The following is a 19997-nucleotide window of genomic DNA, read 5'->3' on the forward strand; positions in this document are numbered from 1 at the left end:
TATGTATATGTAGAAAGTACATATATCCGTCATTAATTGCGTTGTGCAATTGCCTGGTTTATCTTTTGGTAATCATTTTCATTTCTTTCAGGTTTCCATATGACGCCCAAATTGCATCTAATATTTCCGGAATCATGTCTACTGATTGTTGTGGGCGTGGTCATCGGAGTGGTGCTCTATTTCTGTACCGATGTGGCTGTCTCCCCATTGACCCCCAACACGTTCTTCTTCTATATGCTGCCACCGATAATCCTTGATGCGGGATACTTTATGCCCAATCGATTGTTCTTTGACAACCTTGGAACCATCCTGTTGATGGCCGTTGTCGGAACCATATTCAATATAGCCACAATCGGTAAGTGTACGACTGGAACCTGATATCCAGATAGAGTTCTTTCATTGCCTTTTAGTTGATGGCTTGATAAATAAAGTTGGTGGGTGAATGGGTGGCTGTCCATGTCCATGTCCTCTGTAATCCCATCCATCTATGTCCATCAACAACTGACACTACTGGTCAATGGATGTATTTAATTTGTGGGTTTCATATTGTGTTTGTTTGGGTTGTGAAAAGTGTGTTCATCGGGGGGTTGGCTTCGGTTGCTAAACTTCTGCAAAATAATCAATAAATGGGATGTTCAACTTAATCTTTTTCGTCTAAAAGTGTACTACAATTTCTTAAGGGTGCACGAAAATAACTAATAATATAACATTTGTTCAAATATTGAATAGCTTTTCTTATGGCGTGTTATTATTTATTTGTCGTGCACCATTATGAAGACGAAGCTTGTTGCTGCGTGAATGGCATGGTCGTCTCCATAGTTACTTCCTAATTGGCTGACCTCTTGAAGTTTTATTTGTGTAGAGAGTAGAAATACCACAGAGCCAAGAACTAAGACTTAGCGTAGAAAGTTAGCAAAGAAGTAATAGAATTTTTATGTCTACTTTCTTGAGCTCGCCTCAAACCCCACGTCCATTGAAATGTCAAATATTTAATGTATTTATTTAAACAAAAAACGCACTCAATTAAAAACACAAACAAGAAAACACTTTATGTCCACAATTAGCCAAAAAAAAAGGTGACAAAAGGTGACACAGCCACCAATTAGATAGCTGATACAGATGAGCAAGGTAAATCATGAATCTCCATTGAAACAAAGCTCAGACGAGACAATGTATGAATGATACATTTTGTGGCACGCGAACAGACCTCACCAGACAGACAGATATATGACAGTCAGAGGAGGAGGAGGAGGCGTGTCATTGGATATTGCTTGTAACGAGTATAGCGCTTAGATGTGATTTACGCAAAGTGTAACAAAACATGCGATGGATGTGGATAACAAACAATGTTTCAAGTGATACAAAGGGGGAGTGAACAGACGCCAGTTAGATGAATGACCGACACCGCCGAAACGGATGCCGGGGGGATACACGCTTGAGTTGCCTCAAACAAAACCATTCAACAACCCGATCCCCATATGTACGCCATACCCATCACTAGATGGATGGATGGAAAGATGTTTAGTAAATTGGATTACATGCGAGAACATCGCAGTATATGTATATATGGCAATTCATTTGGCAAATTCCCAGTTTATTAGTCATTTATTTAGTTGGAAGCCTAAGCTTCATTCTTATGTTTCAACTATTTTATCGTATCTGGGAAAAACTTGCCTATTTTGTGGCTTTTGTAGAGTCTTATGTGCTCTATGGTGTAAAGCTTTTAATGTAGAAAGTATTTAAGGGGATATACGAATATTTTGTAAGGGATTTGTATGATAAATTAGGAAAACTTTTAAGACTAGAACCCTGGACATGCAGAATTAATTTTAAGTCGCACATAATCGTACATGTCATCGAAAACTTGGCGAATGATATCATGAGGAATAAAGCAAAGAATTTAACTAAATAAAACCTATCTCAGCAGTCATTCAGAAGAGTAAACATCGAAGAATCCAACCTATGGATTTCAAGTACCTCTTATCGTATCTATTTAACAAAATATATTACTGCCGCTGTTCTCTGTAGCATCCCATTCATATATTTCTTAGAATACATCAACTAAACACCTTTGAAAGAGAGCTCAATATAGTAGCTGGCATTGTTTATCACCTTCTCGGGGTAACTGTCCACTTAGTCGTAAGAACCTTGAACGAATAGCCATGGCAAACAATCGTGTTGCGTAGTTACAAATTCAATTACTGTCGGAAGAACATCGTCTATCAATTGACTTCGAGTATCTTCGATACTCGAGTAGATAGTAGATAGTTTCAATGTCAATGCCATACACACATACACTGAAATCGATTGGCCCTGCAACTAGTGAGGACAATCTCTAATTGAGTCACGGGAATTGATGGGTTGGAAAATAAATTACCTGAAGAATGCATTTCATCTCATCCTCTCATCCGTTTTCTATGATTTCTCTGCAGGAGGTGCACTGTATGCCTGTGGATTGACGGGCATCTATGGGGAGGGCCAGACGCCAGGACTGATGGATATCTTCCTGTTTACCTCGCTGATTTCCGCCGTGGATCCGGTGGCTGTGTTGGCCGTATTCGAGGAGATACACGTCAATGAGATCCTGTACATTGTTGTCTTTGGCGAGTCGCTGCTAAACGATGCCGTTACGGTAAGCCAAACAACGTTATTGAATGATGGATGGTCCACGGATGTCGGGGCAATTAAGTCATTGACATGAGTTTAACTTTTACCCCATTTTGCCCCCCACTCTATACAGGTTGTCATGTATCACATGATGGAGGGTTACACGACCATTGGATTGGACAATGTGATACCCCAGGATATATTTAGTGGTTGCGGTTCCTTCTTCATTGTGGCCCTGGGTGGCACAGCCATTGGCGTCATTTGGGGCTTCCTTACGGGTCTGGTGACACGTTTCACCGATCATGTACGTGTAATTGAACCCATCTTTATATTTGTGATGGCCTATCTGGCATATCTAAATGCGGAAATCTTTCACATGAGTGGCATATTGGCGTGAGTATATAGAAATATAACTAAATATGATTTATCCAACTTATAAATATATTTTATTTTCAAAGGATAACCTTTTGCGGTATTACAATGAAGAACTATGTAGAGTCGAATATATCCCAGAAGTCGCACACAACCGTGAAATATGCTTTAAAGATGTTATCCAGTTCGGCAGAGACGATCATATTTATGTTCCTAGGCGTGGCCACGGTCAACAATATGCATGTATGGAATACATGGTTTGTGATTCTAACCATTACATTTTGCTCCGTCTTTCGGGTTTTAGGTTTGTACATCTACCATTTATGTGTACAACAAACACTTTAGTTAATTTTTTCCATGTTTAGGAGTCATCCTTTTGACGGCCATTGCCAATCGCTTCCGTCTGCATAAGCTGTCTCGTGTGGATCAGTTTGTGATGTCTTATGGCGGCCTGCGTGGCGCTGTGGCCTTTGCCCTCGTCTTGCTGGTCGATGAGAATGTGGTCAAGCAAAAGAATATGTTTGTGACCACCACCATAGCTGTGATCTACTTTACTGTCTTCCTGCAAGGCATCACCATCAAGCCGCTGGTCAGCATATTGAATGTGAAGCGTGCAAATAAGCGTAAACCCACTATGAATGAGCGCATACACGAGAGGGTAATGCCTTAAATCTATAATATCTACTTTGTTGCTTATGGTTTACTTTTTTTGATGCAGTTTATGGATCATTTAATGGCTGGCATTGAGGACATTGTGGGCAAGACGGGCAACTACAATGTGCGTGATAAATTCAAGCGTTTCGACAATCGCTTCATACGCCCACTTATTATCCGGGATCTGAAGGTAAGAATTTGATGTTTGTAGGAAAGCTAAGGATAAAACAAAACCTGCCACACAGGAAGTACATGAATTGCATTTTTTGGATCACATACCCATGCAAAATTATGAAAAGCATTTAAATAGAAATAAGCCAAAGCCCACAGATCGAAGGAGGGCGACTACCATTTATCTGCGACGCCTGTACGAAGGCGATGCAGAGGCTTAGTGCTAAGCGAATTACTATTTGTAACGCCTTAAAATACTCAAAAATATACATCCTTTCCCATGTGCTCCTTTAGGGCGCCGAACCGAAGATCATTGAGACGTACTCAAAGCTTACGATGCGCGATGCCATGGAGGTGATGCGAAGAAATCCCTCGACAATTGGCCAAATGACTGGCACCGAATCGATGAGCGCACTGTTTAGGAATTATACCAATAACTATATTGGTGTCAGGTGGGCACCGCCAACCATATATACCACATGGTAAACGAATTTTGGATTGAATACGGGCACGCTAAACCGATGCTCTCAATAATATGATATGCCTGTACTCACTCACAATCAATCGATCGATCGATTGATTTGATCTGCATGCAGTACGAACAGAAACACTCAAATCTGTATGTTGTAGAAGTAGCATGAAACTCTGCACAAAACTTTTAGTTGACTACTAACCAGTACACGACTCTGTAAAGATCTGTTGATCTGAAATTCGTTTAACCACTCGTATGATTTAGTACTCTCTTGAAACTTATTAGAATTGATCTCTAGCTTGTGTCTACTTTTATTTTGAATATATTATAATGTTAAAATAATGTGATTTTGCAGTCCCAGTCTAACAAATCTAGACAATACATGTTCGCGGAATCTGGACATGGCTGAACTGGACTATAATCCATCCAAGAAGGATCTGACTGATGCCAAGATCCATCATCTGTTGGCCGAAGAGCTGAAGCCTTACAGAAGGGTATGTATCATTCGAACAGGGAGGAGTTCCATTCCAATATCCATTCCTTTCAGTTACGTTTCGCAATTTGCAGTCACTTATCTTTCGGTTGGATTTTCTAAATAGCGTAAAAAGTTTAGCGCACCACCAGCCCAAACGAGTTTTTGACAACTTTCTCTGTCTGTCACCGCTTCTTCGCTCTGTCTCTCTCTTTCTCTATCTATCTGTATCTCTGCTTAGTTATTCACTGGAGAATCTCTATATATATGAATAGAGTTCTAATGTAACTTCTACACCTTTGGCATTTCCTGTTCTTAGTACTTTGGGCATTTAGTTTATGAGACACTTTACGCTTTCTAGCCCTATATAGCCTCAATCCAAAAACTATATATTAAATACATCTATAGATATATATTTGTGATTAATCGTTTATTTAATTTCTCTCCCGTTGTTTCGATACTCAACATCAACTTCTCGACAACGTGTTGCAAAATAAATCAAAAATCCGCTTTCGTGTGCTTAAAAAAACCCCCAAAAAATAATCAAAAATTTCGATAAACTGTCGATATATTGTCGATAAAGGCCTCAATACAAATGGTACGAATAAATTGGTTAATTGGTTTTAGTTCTATTTGATTTGATCTGTTTCTTGATTGATTTTTGATATAAACTTCGTTTCGGATTAACTATGAAACTGAAAACTTTTTTAAATGTTTACACATTCCTTCTGTGCTGTATGTGTGTCTCTGTACTCTTTGACTGCAACCAAACAATAAACTTTAATCTCGTTATCTACTATTCTAAATATATTCTAATTGGTGTTATCTAATCTGATGTTACACTATTAATATTTTATTAACGAAAGGCAAAGCTTTAATCCCCCATTAATATGTATCACCTTGAAAGAAAATATGTTGATATATATAGAATAGACCAGCTATGGCAAGACTGGACACCTCCTTGTTTTTAATAGCTCCCATTTCCAATTTGACTAATAAAACCAGCTTTAGCATATAATAGGTACAGTAGAACGGGGATTATCCCAAAAGATTATACTTGAAGATTGATAGTTTTCCATTCCTACCATTGGAATTCGAATTATTAACTGATATTAACAATATAAGGATAAAAAACATAAAAAAAAGGGATCTTCTTCACAATCTCAATGGGCTGTACAAAAATCAATATTTATAATAATATTACTTATACATACATATGTATATAATACTTGAACACATCAGACTATCTACATTAACACAAACTGCCAAAAAACTATCAAATATTGAGGGTTCCGAAAAGAAAAACACATTTTGATGAAACACTCTAGCTCCACACTCTCCTAAAATTCAGGAAGAAATTTTGCGAAACTGTAGAAAAGAACAACAGATCACACAAGCAATTATTTTTAATGAAATAATATATAAACATCTCGTTATAAAGAAAATAAATAACTAATGTAAATGTTTCGTATCGTAAAAGTTAATGTTGACACTTACAAAAAATACTTGATCACACATTTTCTTAACTAATTTAAATTTCTTTAAGAATTTCAAACCTTTATATTAGTTTTTTTTTTTTGAATTTATAGCTTTTATCCTACCTTCTTCTTAATGCTTAACCTTGGCTTTCTTTTGTATGAATTTCCCCTCTTAAGACGCCCTGTTTAAAGCACTTTATTTTGTTATATGTATGCATTGAATTCTTTTTACACTTTATTCCAACCAATACTACAAATGTACTCAAACAAGCATACATGTTGTCTGTCTAATAATTGTTGTGTTTTCACATACTTACTAGTACTTACAATATATATCCTAGAAAATATAGACTTCGGTTAACCGAAGCGTCCACTAAAACGGTAGTCCGTTCTGGGCACAAGCACTTGATCCATGTTTATCTCTACTCATAAGCTGTACAAATGTAATGGAAAGTCTTTTTACACTTTCTCCGTTCATGTTTCTGCTAGTTATCCAGAAAACTTAATCGTACTTTATATATAAAATATATATATATATATATATGTAATTGTCCTTAATTGCAACTCAAAAAGTCTTTAATTAAATCACTTCTTTGCCTGCCATTTTTATGATTTTGAAACCTAATTTGCATTCCATCAATGTTCTTACAGCACCGTCGTCTTAGTTATAGCCGACACGCAGTAGATGACAGAGATTTGTCCACACAGGTGAGTCGGTTGTCTCGTCCGCAAGAAATCACTCAAAACACACATAAACCAACCATATTGTATTTCCAACATCTGAATCTCTCGAACGGACAACTCATGGAAATCCCTCTACTTTTCAGGTCAATTATAAAATGCAAATGAATTTCCGAAGGATGTTCAATGATCGTAAACATCACAAGCGCAGCAAACGTGGTGCCAGCAATAAGGTTAGTAAATACCTATAAATTATATATTCTATAACCCATATTAATGGTTATTCTTTCGCACAAAACAGGAGCCCAAGGAGAATGTTAAACAGAATCATGTCTCGTTCCATGATTTCCAGCAGAACGGTACCACCAAACAGCTCGCCAATGGTACGAATTCGAGTTCAAACCATTCACGAAAAAAATCTTACAGAAAAAGACATTCTCACAATTCACTTAACAAATATCGTAGATTAGAAATAGGTAAATGAAACGCTATCAAATCAGCAAACAAACAAATTCCAATTAAATTGGTACAGATTTTTCTGTTTCCATATCAAAAGTTTTTCGTAGAAAGAAAAATCTCTCAAAATGTAGTTTATCTTCCTCAGTTTTATACAGCCTTGAAATTTGAAAATATTTGTATTTAATTAAATAGTAATCAAGCGCTGTAGTTAGAAAATCATGTTCCTTCATTTGGTTTTGAAAAAACCAGCCTAAAAAGATTTATATGTTTTATTTTATAAAGTTAATTTATGTGCACGATAGACAGAGTTTCTAATGTGAATTGTAGGAGCTCATGATCCGTATAATTTACAAACCTTAAAAACTCTTCTAAAAACCCACACTCATACCTATACTCGTATCATTTTCATTTTATGTGACATATATTTTAAATAATTTTCTAAAAAATTGGCAACTAATTGATTTTCCCATCCGAAAATATTCTCTTTTTTCCCTGCATTGCTTTCCCCTACACAAAATGATGCCGCAAAACACCAAATCCCACACACACACAAATTGGCCGAATAAACACCACAAAACCTGTAACTAAAACTGAAACAACACACTCCACTACCTCTTGCCCGTGCCCTCCATTTGTTTTGTTTTAATCAAATTGAAACCATTCAAAAGACTATATTAACAATGTGCTTAATGAAACAGCTGATGAAGGCCAACAGAATCCGAACGAGATTAATGTTGCTGGCCCTAGCGACGATTGGGATGACGGCCTGACCTTCACAGCCAAATCATCACGTAAGTAATCTTTAACGATCCATAAAAACGGTCGTTAATCTATTTAAATATTTGTTTGATTTTGTTACTAATATTCTGAGTTCAGGGGCTCTTTTCCACATAGCCAATGTCTCTATATAGACACTGTTTCGACACCACATGTTCTCCTTGCCGTGAACCAAAGTACTTTGTTCTATCACCAGTCATTTGGCGATTTCTGATATTTATCACATCCTTGTTCGAACCTGAGTTTTTTCTTTTGTTCACACAAAAATGCCATAATTTCAAATAATCTTTTCTGTTTTTTGCTATGAGAAAAATGAAAGAAATCTTCAAAAGGTTTTTAAACAGTTTTTGTTCATAAACGACACTAAGATAAAACACACACCTATCCAATCGAATAGTTTGAGTAAAGTAGCAAAAGGTTTACGTAGGTAAATATACTATATGATTGATTGATTGATTAAACCATTGAGTTACACCAAAGATTATTGCAGTTTGTTTCGTTTCCCCTTTGGAGAAAGTTCTGCTAGCCCTTTTGATGATTTCATTTTCGTTTTCTTTTGTATTTTGCATATGTTTTTTATACTCCTACAGTTTTAAATGAGAAACGCCTTATACAAGCTATAACAACGAACTTTCTATGTATTTTTTTCTTGTTTTATGCCTTCCCAAATTATTTCGAAATACACACAAACCTGTTGCAAAAATCTGTTACTGGGCCCAACAAAAAAACGTTTAAAAAAAATATATAAATATGAAAAATGAATCGATAAACACGATTAGCTGACTCGGATCGCGCGAATAACAATTCTCTGATAGCCCATATACAAAACTTGCCCGGTTTTGATGCATCCAAGGCGCGCATCGTCGTACAGCATTATGCCCCGAAGGCCGAAGATCCCGACTCAGAGTTAGACTCGCCAGATCAAGTTGGACCCACAGCGGCTGAACTAATATTGCCCTGGCGACGGGATCGTTCATACCAGAGCATTGGTAAAAGATAATCATCCAGATTCAGATTCAGTATAAAATCATCATCAATTCATACAGAAACTCGAATAAACCAGATTAAACATTGAATGCTATATAGAAAAGCATACGTCATGCATTTACATACACCTGACATTAGAATTATCTTTGTAAATCATTCATAAATCACTAGTGAAAGAAAGTAAGGGAAGTGCAATTAAAGATCCAGTTCAATGTACATTCTCCTTAAAATATTTACAATACTTCAAACCCCTCTTACTCTTTTAATACTACAACTTATTAGGGCTCACATCTTATTTCATATAAAATATCAATAGTTCCTTTATTATTGGGATTAAAGTTATTTCAGAACGGATATGTATTTCCTTTTGAATATTCTTCATAAGTAAAGATACAATTTTTCCACTTTCTCCGAATGATTGAATGTATTTCCCTACCAGAAATATCCAAAGCTAGCTACCATTTATCATAAATACATTAGACAAACATTACCAACATTATGTGTACTTTGAAGTCATAATTCTTATATTATTCGTCTAATGCCAGCCATACTTTACACCATGCTCGTTTATAGAGTGCCTTGAGCTTAGATCGGGATTTTTTGCATCTGTACAATAAATCGTATTTTGTGCTCAGCACTTTGCGCGATCTAATAACTATTTTTGGTTGAGTTTGTCGATTTATATTTAGTGCCTAATCTGTATTGTTTTTTGTTTAACTTAAGTACATTCTAATTATTTGATTTGTTCTCGAAAATTGTAACCCACGTTAAGTGTTACTTAGATGTAGTACAGAAACTCCATCGACGTTAAATTGGAAAATTGCTTGTAGACGCAATTGCCATTGATTGAATTGACTCGATTGATTGATTGGTAGTAGATTCCAGACCACGAATAAAATTGAAAGTTGCCTTTGGCCAAAAAAACAAAATTTCTTGCATTTTAGCTTCACAATCTCATAAAGAAATGAAGAAATTTATAAAACTCGTTAAAATTACAAAATATATATAAATAAAAACAAAGCAAACCTGAAAAATGGAGAAACATCAAAGCAAAGCATGGCATTTTTGTGCATGACAAAATTTCGTGTTTAAATTAATTTGTTACTTTTCTAGTTTTTATTTATGGGTTTCTTAAACAAGGAGTAAGGGATAGAACATTTTGGTTTTGAGATAGTGTAGGTAGATCTTAATGAGATTTTTTTTATTTGTTGTTAGTTTAGAAATTGGATCCTAAACAATTAATTCAATTAAAATCCTAAAATTAATGTTACGGGTAAAGAAGATGAACCACAGAGTTAGATTCATTTTGATAAATACTTTCGACTAAATCTAAATTCCAACCATAAAGCATTAAGAGTCTACACAGTAGTCAGATCCTACTTTAATCGAAAGTATACAATCAAAAGGTCGATTGCATTAATAGTGTGCAAAATCAACGTGTACAAAAATCCAAAGCGATTCCTCGTGTTTTTTTCCAATATTCCAATCGCAATATGTTTCTGTACTTAGGGTACCTAAGGCCTTGCGATTCTACGATTTCTCCTGTTTTAGATAACCCATCATTTTCAGAGTAGAGTATTCAACCATTGAGAACCATTATTTACGATAACGATTTAAAAGGAACTTGGAGGAAAAATATACCAATATCACTCAGAAGCATTTTTTTGTTGTTTAGGTTTTTATGTTACCGCTCAACCCTTGGTTAAAGGGCATAGAAGCATATAATTAGTTTACTACTAAAGATTCTTTCTTCTTTTTTTGTGGTAATTTCGAAACTCTGTTTTAGGGAATTCTTATAGTTTTATTCGATATATCATTATTATTTTCGTCTTGTACCTAAGTTTAGCGCACTTTGTTTGTCTTTTAAAGCCAATTGTCTCGTGTTCTTCCTCCCATCAACTGCGCTTTTGTCTCGTTGCCATTGAACAATGAATATACAGATCGAATTGGCCCAAAAATTAAAACCAATCGAAATGCCATCGATGCAGTGTATAAACTGTATGCTGCATGCCCGAGCAAAGCCTCCCCAGTTGACAGATCTCTTTGATTCTGAAACTGATGTTCCTTTTTCACCGACTTTTCATTTGTGATCTAGTGGCCGAGCATCCTATACCCGAGGAGGATCGAAATCTGTCCCGCGAATCGGATGGAGAACGACGCGTAGCCACGCCCACGGCCACCGAGTCGCAGCTGCCGTGGAAGCGCGGTGGGGACGAGTGCACGGATGCAGTGCAGCAGAACGAGTTTCCCGCCTGGGCCTCAAACAAGGAGTACTTGGCCTACAATTCCCCAAGCGCAACATTCCTAGGTAATGTATGGGGTAACAGATCATTAAACGATTGTTCCATTAATATATGAAAGGGGGAACACCCACAAAAATCTGCAAACCAAAGACCAAACGGTTATTGAGGGCTTCTCCTTCTATGTATGTCCTGATTTGATTTGATTGTAAATTGGCAATTAACAGTGGGGGGCTCTTAGTGCCCTTAAACAGATCTGTATATATCGATCCTATCTATCAGTATGTGTGTATAATATGGTTTAATTGTTTCCTTTAAAAGCACATCAAAAATCTCAACTGAAAATTAGAAAGAGTCTGAAAATCTATTACACCACCCTAGTTTTTGTGTGTTTAATGTATTTGTTGATTTTTCTTGTAATTTTTCCTTAACTTTGTTTTTTCTTTCTCTCTTTTCCCGCATTGTTTTCCTTCGGTAACTGTTACCCCACTTCCACGCTCCACACCACAAAACACCACCTACACCCGCCACCACACCATGTACAAACTCGTTGTAAAACTGATCCCAAAAACCGATCCAAAAACTGATTCAAAACCCAACAACAAAGGTGGTATTAACAAGCCTAAACAGCCCAAGTCCGTCATAGGTCTCTTCCGGCGTGAGAGTTCCAGTTCAAAGGGCGGCAGCATTGGCATCGGCAGCACGGGTGCCGTGGACGCCACTGCCAGCGGTGATCCCATGGTTGTGCCTTCTTCTACCATGATTCTGGGCCCGCCAGGTGCGGCCCTGAGCACAGCCCCATCCACGTCCATGCAAAATCCGCGCCTGGACAAGCGCTCTCAGTCGATATCATCGGGTTCACTGGGCGGCAGCGGTGGTGTGGTGCCCCACCATCAACTAGGTCCGGATGGACACTCCGGTCCGTTTCCAGTCACCGCCAGCCATCGGCGGAATGTGCGACGCGGCTCCATGCTTGAGCTCAGCGGGTAAGTTATCCTCTCATTTTTGGCCAGACACCAAATATACATCTGTGTTGTTACATTTATTCTGTGTAGATATGTACATATGTACATATATCTCATCAGATATTTCGTGCTGTACAATATCATGGCTGGTTTCGTTTGAAATGGTTCATATGAGAGTTTGAAAAGCAAAACAAAATATGGCTTTCATTTATTGATCTAAGACCCATTTCAAAACGATTTTCCTTACTTTGGCGCTCGTAAATTTCTTTAAGCTTATTAATATTCTTTCTTTACTAATATCTAAATACCATTTGATTTTTGAATTACATATTTTTATCAATGCGTTGCTTAGTTCTCCATATTATTTGCTATGCTTCAATTAGATCTGTGTAGATTTCTTATAATTAAACGTAATTTTAATTAAATAAATACTTTAGAAGACTGATTGAAACATTCAGACCTAAAAATGCATTGTATTTTGAGCAAATACTAGCTTACATTTTTAAAGACTGCAATTAAAAAAAAATTTTTTTAACGGTTTTAATAGTTCTCGTTGACATTCGCTCTTTACTATGAATAAACTAACCCAACAAATGGGATACATTGAAAGCAAAGCTTACAAAAAAATACATTAAACCAGAAACCAATTTTCTCGCACCTTTCAGCGTTATTACTTTTTGTTTGCAAAACTTTTTTTGTTTTGTTATAAGACGAATTTTGCTAGTACTCTTTTGATTATTTTAATTTTGAAATTGTTAATGAACAGTTTTGAACCCGATTCCCGAAGTGGTCAGAAAATAATGTTAAGCCTTTCTGCAAAAGTCAGTTCTAAATTTTACATTATTTCTACTTTTCATAAGTAAGTTTTGGTTCTAGAAACTTTTGAGTTTGTGTTACCAACAAAAGCGTCGCAACTTTCCCCTAAATGCAAGTTTTTTTGTATATTTTAAAAAACAAGTCTCGCATTCAAATTTAAAATTCTCAAGAAAGCAATTCAATTAATTCTTATTGATTACTGAATTAAAATATTTATCTAAATTGTGTATTTTTGTTGTTTCAACTAAACTGTTGAAAGAATTGGCAAAAGATTTTTGAATCTCCCAGCAGATTCCCAAAATAAATCATAATTATTTTATATTCCATCCATAAGTGTTCCCACTGTCATTGTCTTCTGTTGCACCCTGTTTTCTCGGCCAAGGCAAATTCAATTTGCTTTTAAAATGTTCCAAAATTATATTTCGCACTCACCAACCACAACAACAACGAAAAACCACCTTTTGTATGAGTGTGCGTATGTGTTGTTGTGTAACTGTGACCTGTGTCTGTATCTATCGTTGATGATTATTTTGCAGACTTATTGTAACTGGACGCAGACCCAGTAGAATTTTGCATATTAGTCCGGGAGCCGCTACTTTACTAGAATCAGCCAAGGTCACAGCAACTCCTTCTCCTCCACCTCCTTGTACTTCTACTCGACCTTCTACTTCAACAACAACTACAATAACAACAGTTCCAACAACACCATCAACAACAACAATAACTACATCCACAACCAAGAACAAGAACAACACCTTAAACAATCCTCCAACAACAGAAAGCACAACAGGGAGCGCCTCAAGCTCCACGCCCACCTCCACCACATCGGAGAGTAGCGCCACATACTACTATCCCAAGTAATGAATAATCGAATGATATAGTCATGAAATCAAAATGTCTAAACCGCAACCCAAACCGGCCATGAATCGAATTTCCAGTCTCTGTGTACCATGGGAGACCAGAGTCTAACAATCGCATATACTATATACTCTGTATATACATAGATACATATATACTAACAAAGCAAACACTATATCTTTATATACTGTATATAAAGCCCACAGATCACAGATCAGTGCATATCATTGTAGAGTAACAGTCAGTTATCCCCCCCTCTATCCGTAGGTTGAACTTTGATAGCAATCTTTCTGTCTCATCTCAAATACGTAATCCCAAATGGAATTGGTTAACTTGTATCTAATCGATTCTGTGTGGGGCATTCCCCTTTGCAATTGGCAGCAGCTTCATTCACAGCACTCACACACACACACACAATCCCCCGATGACCGATCCAAGCTGAGCCCTCAAATTTATCTTCCACTCTCCACACTGTATATAGTATGAATATATCTCCCGTATATACATATAGGATGTTGTTTCAATTGGGTGGATATGATATTTGAATCCATCCACTGTATGCATTCGAACAAAATTATGCTGGTCTGCTGAGGTAGTCCAAATTTCTTCTTTCATTTTCAGTTTGTTGTCGTTTGTTATATTTATAACTGTTTGTTCAGCAGTTGGTATATAACGGTTGCAGGGCAGTTTGTTTTACAGCTGTGCTACTCAGCTTTGTAACTGTTATATAGCACTCGAACTGTCGTAAAACGGTATAACAATTATTATAAGAGTCGTACAATTGTATATCAATATGTTGTGGACAACGTGTATTACCGTTTTAGCTCTTTTATCCCATTTCTTCGTTTAGCTATCGAATTTTCATTTGCACCCTTTCACTCTGTGTGTTTTATGTGTTTCTATGTATGTTTGAATCTAATAATTATGTGTATAACAGTATTTGTATATAATTTATAACAACTTGTGTACCCGCATTCCTTATTCCACTTAATCCTTGCCTTAATCCCATGCCCTAAAAAATTACTTAACCCCAACTAAATGCAATGCAATTTCTTAACAATTAACAACAAAAAGAAAAAAAAAACACTGAAGGAAATTACTTCAACTAAATGTTTACACGATGTCTGCTGTGCTGTGTTTCTTTGTTTTGTGATGATTCCCAAACAAAAACAAAAAATAAATAATAAAAAACCAAGTAACTAAACTAAGGTCGAAATATAAGAAATAATTGAACGCCAATGGATTTTATGAAAAATTATTATTTTTAGCGCCGTTTCAATTGAGTCGGAATAGCCCAAAACCGAAACCGAGCACAGAGCTAGAGGTAGAGCCAGAGCCAAAGCAATGCACTTTCCGTTAGCTAAATCATCCACTAAATCCCCACAAAAAACTGTACTATAGCACACACAGACACACACACCCATGCACACAGACACCAGACTGCTATACAGTCGAGCACCTGTGATAACTTCCGTAGAAAAATTTAAAAACCAAACCTTAAACCAAGGTAAATCTGTATGTGGGCTTTAATCACACGAACTATGTGTAAGTATTAGACAACAACTTCTAATCATTCTACTAAAAGTAGAGGGTACGTGTTATAACATCCACTAACTCCCAAAATAACTAACCATTAAATAAAAACAAAAACACTAACAAACTGTGCTATTGCCTAGCAATAAAAATTCTTATAAACCAAAAAAACAGACGCCGAACAGACTGGTTCTCCGCTCATGATGTACATAAATTTCCTAAGAAATTGTATTGTATTTATTATATTAATTTATATAAATGTAAACTGTAGAATACCCCTTTCGTAACTGTTAAACCGTGCCTTAAACTCTGTCGTCTTTCTTCAGTGCTTTCTCTCTTGAACCCAATCTTTCATTTAATGTTCCATTTTAATTTGCTTTTTGTAGTGTTCAAAATAAATATACCCTATGTATTTATTAAACTACTTTTTATTATTCCGTTCCTTTCAATTTAGTCTTAAGTATTCTTTTTTTGTATTCAAAGTTATTAAAAGCCCTTCTCGTACTTTGATTAGACTTAGCCTCATGCCTAACATTTACTAAATCAAAGCCCAACAGACCTGAAAACCCCAAATCAATTCATTAGCCAAAATTGATCACAACTTTGACATTAACTTTCTACGCCTTCTCTTCACATCATCCACCACCCATCGACCGTCACCAACTCCAACACCAACCAACCAACAACCAACAACCAACAAACCCGCACACACAACACAACCACAACAGTGACACAATACCCGAGGAATCAACGTACCAGCACGGACACTCCAAGTCCCTCTGCGAGCCGGCGGATACCGACGACTGGGAGGGTGCTCCTCTGACAGCCGCCAGCGGAGCCAACAGCGAGCGCCTCATGCACAGTGGTCGGGAGCCTCTTCTGCCGCGTCTTGGGGCAACACCACGCGCCCAGATCCGACGTATGAACGCGGGTGCAGTTGGCGGCTCGGCGGTGGGTGTCCCTGGCAGAAAGAATCAGGTGACCACGGCATTGCTGGACTACGAGGACACCGACACGGACTCCGATGAGGAGGAGGAGGATGACGATGAGGACGAGGATTTTGATTTGTATGACGACGAGAATATTGTGGTCACCACCTTCACAACGCCCGCCACGCCACGGCCACACGAGGTGGGCCGACGACTAGGATCAAGTCCTGGACCAGGTTCAGAGCCCACCACCACGACGAGGACAAGCATTCGGCTGACAAGGAACAACGACGAGAGCATCATATGAGTGTCAAGTGCCGATGGGGATGTGGAGGAGGAACCACAGTGTTCGATTCGTACCCGTTCGAGGAGTGCGTTTCAGTACGAGATGTTCTACTAGGGGTCTGCAATATGCAATCTACGATACGTTGACGATGGGATATACATTTATATGGATTAGTTTTAAGCATAAAGTTGACAAAAGTTGCAAAATAGTTTCCCCGAAAACGGTTTAAAACAAAAAGCTTTATAATTATTAACAAAAAATCAGACACAAAATTAGATAATGAAAAGAAAATTAATGAAATTGGAATGTATATAGAACGAAATTTGAGCCACAAATTGAGTTATTCTTGTTCCTCGTTTAAGTCGCTTCTTAAGGTTTTCATTCTTCATAGAATCCCCGAAGGGTGGTACACTTCCAGTTTGTGTTTAGGGTTTAGTCGCGAGCAATTATTATAATTATTGTACCATGGAATATGCATAGTGAATATATAGAACCGATATTTATATATACTTTAGTGATTACAGCTGATGTGTTCCAAATAGCAAGAAAGCATATTAATTGTGTAATAATTAAACAAAAGCGTAGCCAAAGTTCATTGTGTAAGCCTATGACAAACGTTGATTTCGTTGTGTTTTAGTTTAGCGAAAATGTACTACTTACTACAATTATGTAAATTCAGATTCAGATACAGATCCGTACTTAAGCGTGCACTAAGTTCGATATGAAAATAGTGAACCGCAGAGTTTAGTTCAATTTTAGCCTTAGTTCTATGTGTAACACCTCATTTCTGTATAGCCGCAGAGTCAATACTAAGAATAATCGATGGGATGTAACTACAAATTAATGAATTACTTTATGGGAATAAAAGTTTAGTGCATTTTTAATTTCGTTTCGTTGTGGGACAGTGGCAGAAATATATAAAATATACACAAAAATCGAGTAACTAATAAAGGAATGCAAGAGTTATGTAATTTATAAATTATTTTTGTAAACATTTACGAACGATAATGATAAAGATAGCTAAAAGAGATGTTTGGAGAGTGCGTGAGAGTTTTATGAGCGATTTTTAAGAGTGTGGACACTGAGTGTATGACTATGATTGTGTGGAATGTGAAAGGCGAAGACTTAGATGCTCAAATCAAAGTAAAGTAATCCCTAAGAAATACATAATTGAATATTCGATATGATGCTGAGGTATGTAGATTTCAAAATTCACTAGAATAAACTAAACACCAGAGTTAAACTGAAAAGATCAGAAAGAGCCAACTAGGAACAAACACACGAATCAGTAGCCAACCGGGAACGAAACCTACCTACCAACAACTATTTTCGTGTATGTACACATTTGGAGTGTAAGAGTTAAGAGAGGAACCTACCTACTAATATAAAATCGTTTAAACATATTTTTTAATTCATGTGCAACGCGTCCTGTACCAAACTATAATTTAATTGTCTGCTTACAATATAAGTAGACGGTATTATGTTTTATCCGAGAAATTGCCTTCTGAATATGCACGCTAGACCAGATTGAGACAGATCTGCCTAAGTTACAACTTCAGTCTACTGCATAAATATTGTATGTGCATTTTGATTTCGATATGAAAGACAATAAACAGCTACATGGAGAAACCCACTTGTCTCCAGGAAATTGTCATTTCAATAAATCCGAAAAGGAAATATACAAAGATATATGAAATAAAACAAAAACCAAATAAGAGCTGTGTTACATTACATTATGACCAGGTTTTCTATATAAACTTTAATTGTTCACAATCTGCTAACCAAAACAAAAAATGAAACACATTTGTGGATTGTGTCATTAAGAATTTATATAAAAGACGCTGGCACGTTAATGAATTACTTACTTGCTTGAGGGCAGACACATAGGAATCATTTAAATAAATTGACACAAAACAAGACAAAAACGTTTGCAATTTTCATACTGTAGGCCTTAAGTTGTGCATAATTCAAAATGGATATAGCAAATAATTAAATGTATTTCCAAACTTAGCAACACCTTTTGCGGAAACGGAATAAAACAGCATTGTAAATTGTTAAACTGATTTTAAATAAGAAATAAGAACATTTTACTAAAAATAAAATTAATGAACAAATAACTTAGAAGGAAAGTCTATCAATCAATTGGTGTGTGGGAGAGGAAATTGTTCTTTGGCAATGTCAGCACGGGAGGCCTTACCAGTCGAGGCTCATCATCTGCGTTCACCGATTGTACTTATGGTGCCATCCACATTGTAATTGCAGAAGGAAGCCCTTGAAATGGGGTTTGTAATAAAAGAAAGTTAATTTTTTGTTTGAAGTTCCGTTTATACATTTATTGCACCAAATATGTTGAATTTGTTTTTATTTTCTCATAATTTAATTGTAATGTATCTCTTTTTGTTTGGTTTTTTTTCTAATTATTTTTCGAAACTGATATATTTCAATATGCTTTATGGTAGTATTATGTATGTATATGTACTATATGCTGGAAACACTTACTTCCTTTATATAGATTTTGGTTTTGGTTTGTTTTTGTTTTGTATATAGGTAAATATATCGATGGTCACCATTTCGCATTTAAAGTGAGTCTCTCAGTGGTAGGTGAGTGTGCAAAATGCTTCTAGAATTCGTTCTCAGTGTGTGGGTAGGGAATTGGTTTTCCAACTCCTTGATAATTATTCTTCTTTAATTTTTTCACATTAATTAACTCTCGTAACGATTAAACAAATACGTTTTTATATGAGCATTATATGTATGCCATGGTGTGTGTAGTATGTTTGTGTGACTCATATTTTAGGGGGAATGTATCTCAATTAACATCATTTTGTTAGTTTCGTTCTAAAGAAATTGTATTACTTGATCCATATATATATATATAGTATGTATGTATATGCTTAGTTTCTTGTGGTTTAATTAAATGTATTAGTACTCGTACATATGTTTATGTAGAATCAATAATCAACCCAACATTAGCTACATAAATACGATTATGTTTTTAATGTTTATGTTTGTTTTTTATGCATTAGAATTTCGCCCAAAGTACCGCCGATCAGTAAATCGTTAATGGGTTTGATAACGTTTCTTTTCATTAATTTTTTGTTTTGTTTAATAGAGCTATAGGCGCATAAATAGTTGTTTTTCTTTTGTATGCAATAACAAGTTAAGATTAAGAGTAATCCATGTAAGGTGATTGGTTTTTGGTTATCTTTTGGAAAGGCATTTGACAGTGCTTCATCATCT

At 36.3% G+C, this 19997-nt stretch overlaps 1 protein-coding gene across 31 annotated transcripts in view; it reads left to right on the forward strand.

Moving 5' to 3' along the window:
- LOC117584595 (sodium/hydrogen exchanger 3) overlaps positions 1 to 18437 on the forward strand; it is a 34051-nt gene extending 15614 nt beyond the window's left edge. For 5 of the 31 annotated variants that reach the window (XM_034273593.1, XM_034273571.1, XM_034273569.1 and 2 more), the window contains 18 exons: positions 92 to 355; positions 2433 to 2632; positions 2741 to 3000; positions 3066 to 3283; positions 3345 to 3637; positions 3698 to 3823; positions 4099 to 4286; positions 4632 to 4770; positions 5332 to 5346; positions 6878 to 6934; positions 7054 to 7140; positions 7209 to 7383; positions 8035 to 8157; positions 8923 to 9132; positions 11226 to 11438; positions 11978 to 12356; positions 13688 to 14008; positions 16271 to 18437. In XM_034273593.1, the coding sequence (XP_034129484.1) occupies positions 92 to 355; positions 2433 to 2632; positions 2741 to 3000; positions 3066 to 3283; positions 3345 to 3637; positions 3698 to 3823; positions 4099 to 4286; positions 4632 to 4770; positions 5332 to 5346; positions 6878 to 6934; positions 7054 to 7140; positions 7209 to 7383; positions 8035 to 8157; positions 8923 to 9132; positions 11226 to 11438; positions 11978 to 12356; positions 13688 to 14008; positions 16271 to 16778 (3776 nt within the window). In that variant the 3' untranslated portion in view covers positions 16779 to 18437. Of the gene's footprint in view, positions 1 to 91; positions 356 to 2432; positions 2633 to 2740; positions 3001 to 3065; positions 3284 to 3344; positions 3638 to 3697; positions 3824 to 4098; positions 4287 to 4631; positions 4771 to 5331; positions 5347 to 6877; positions 6935 to 7053; positions 7141 to 7208; positions 7384 to 8034; positions 8158 to 8922; positions 9133 to 11225; positions 11439 to 11977; positions 12357 to 13687; positions 14013 to 15277; positions 15495 to 16270 lie in introns of those variants that run through there. The other 26 variants (XM_034273591.1, XM_034273576.1, XM_034273578.1 and 23 more) reach the window with 26 other exon arrangements.
- Positions 18438 to 19997: the final 1560 nt, after the last annotated feature.

Source organism: Drosophila guanche, unplaced genomic scaffold, assembly GCF_900245975.1.
Source record: "Drosophila guanche unplaced genomic scaffold, DGUA_6, whole genome shotgun sequence".
NCBI lineage: Eukaryota > Metazoa > Arthropoda > Insecta > Diptera > Drosophilidae > Drosophila > Drosophila guanche.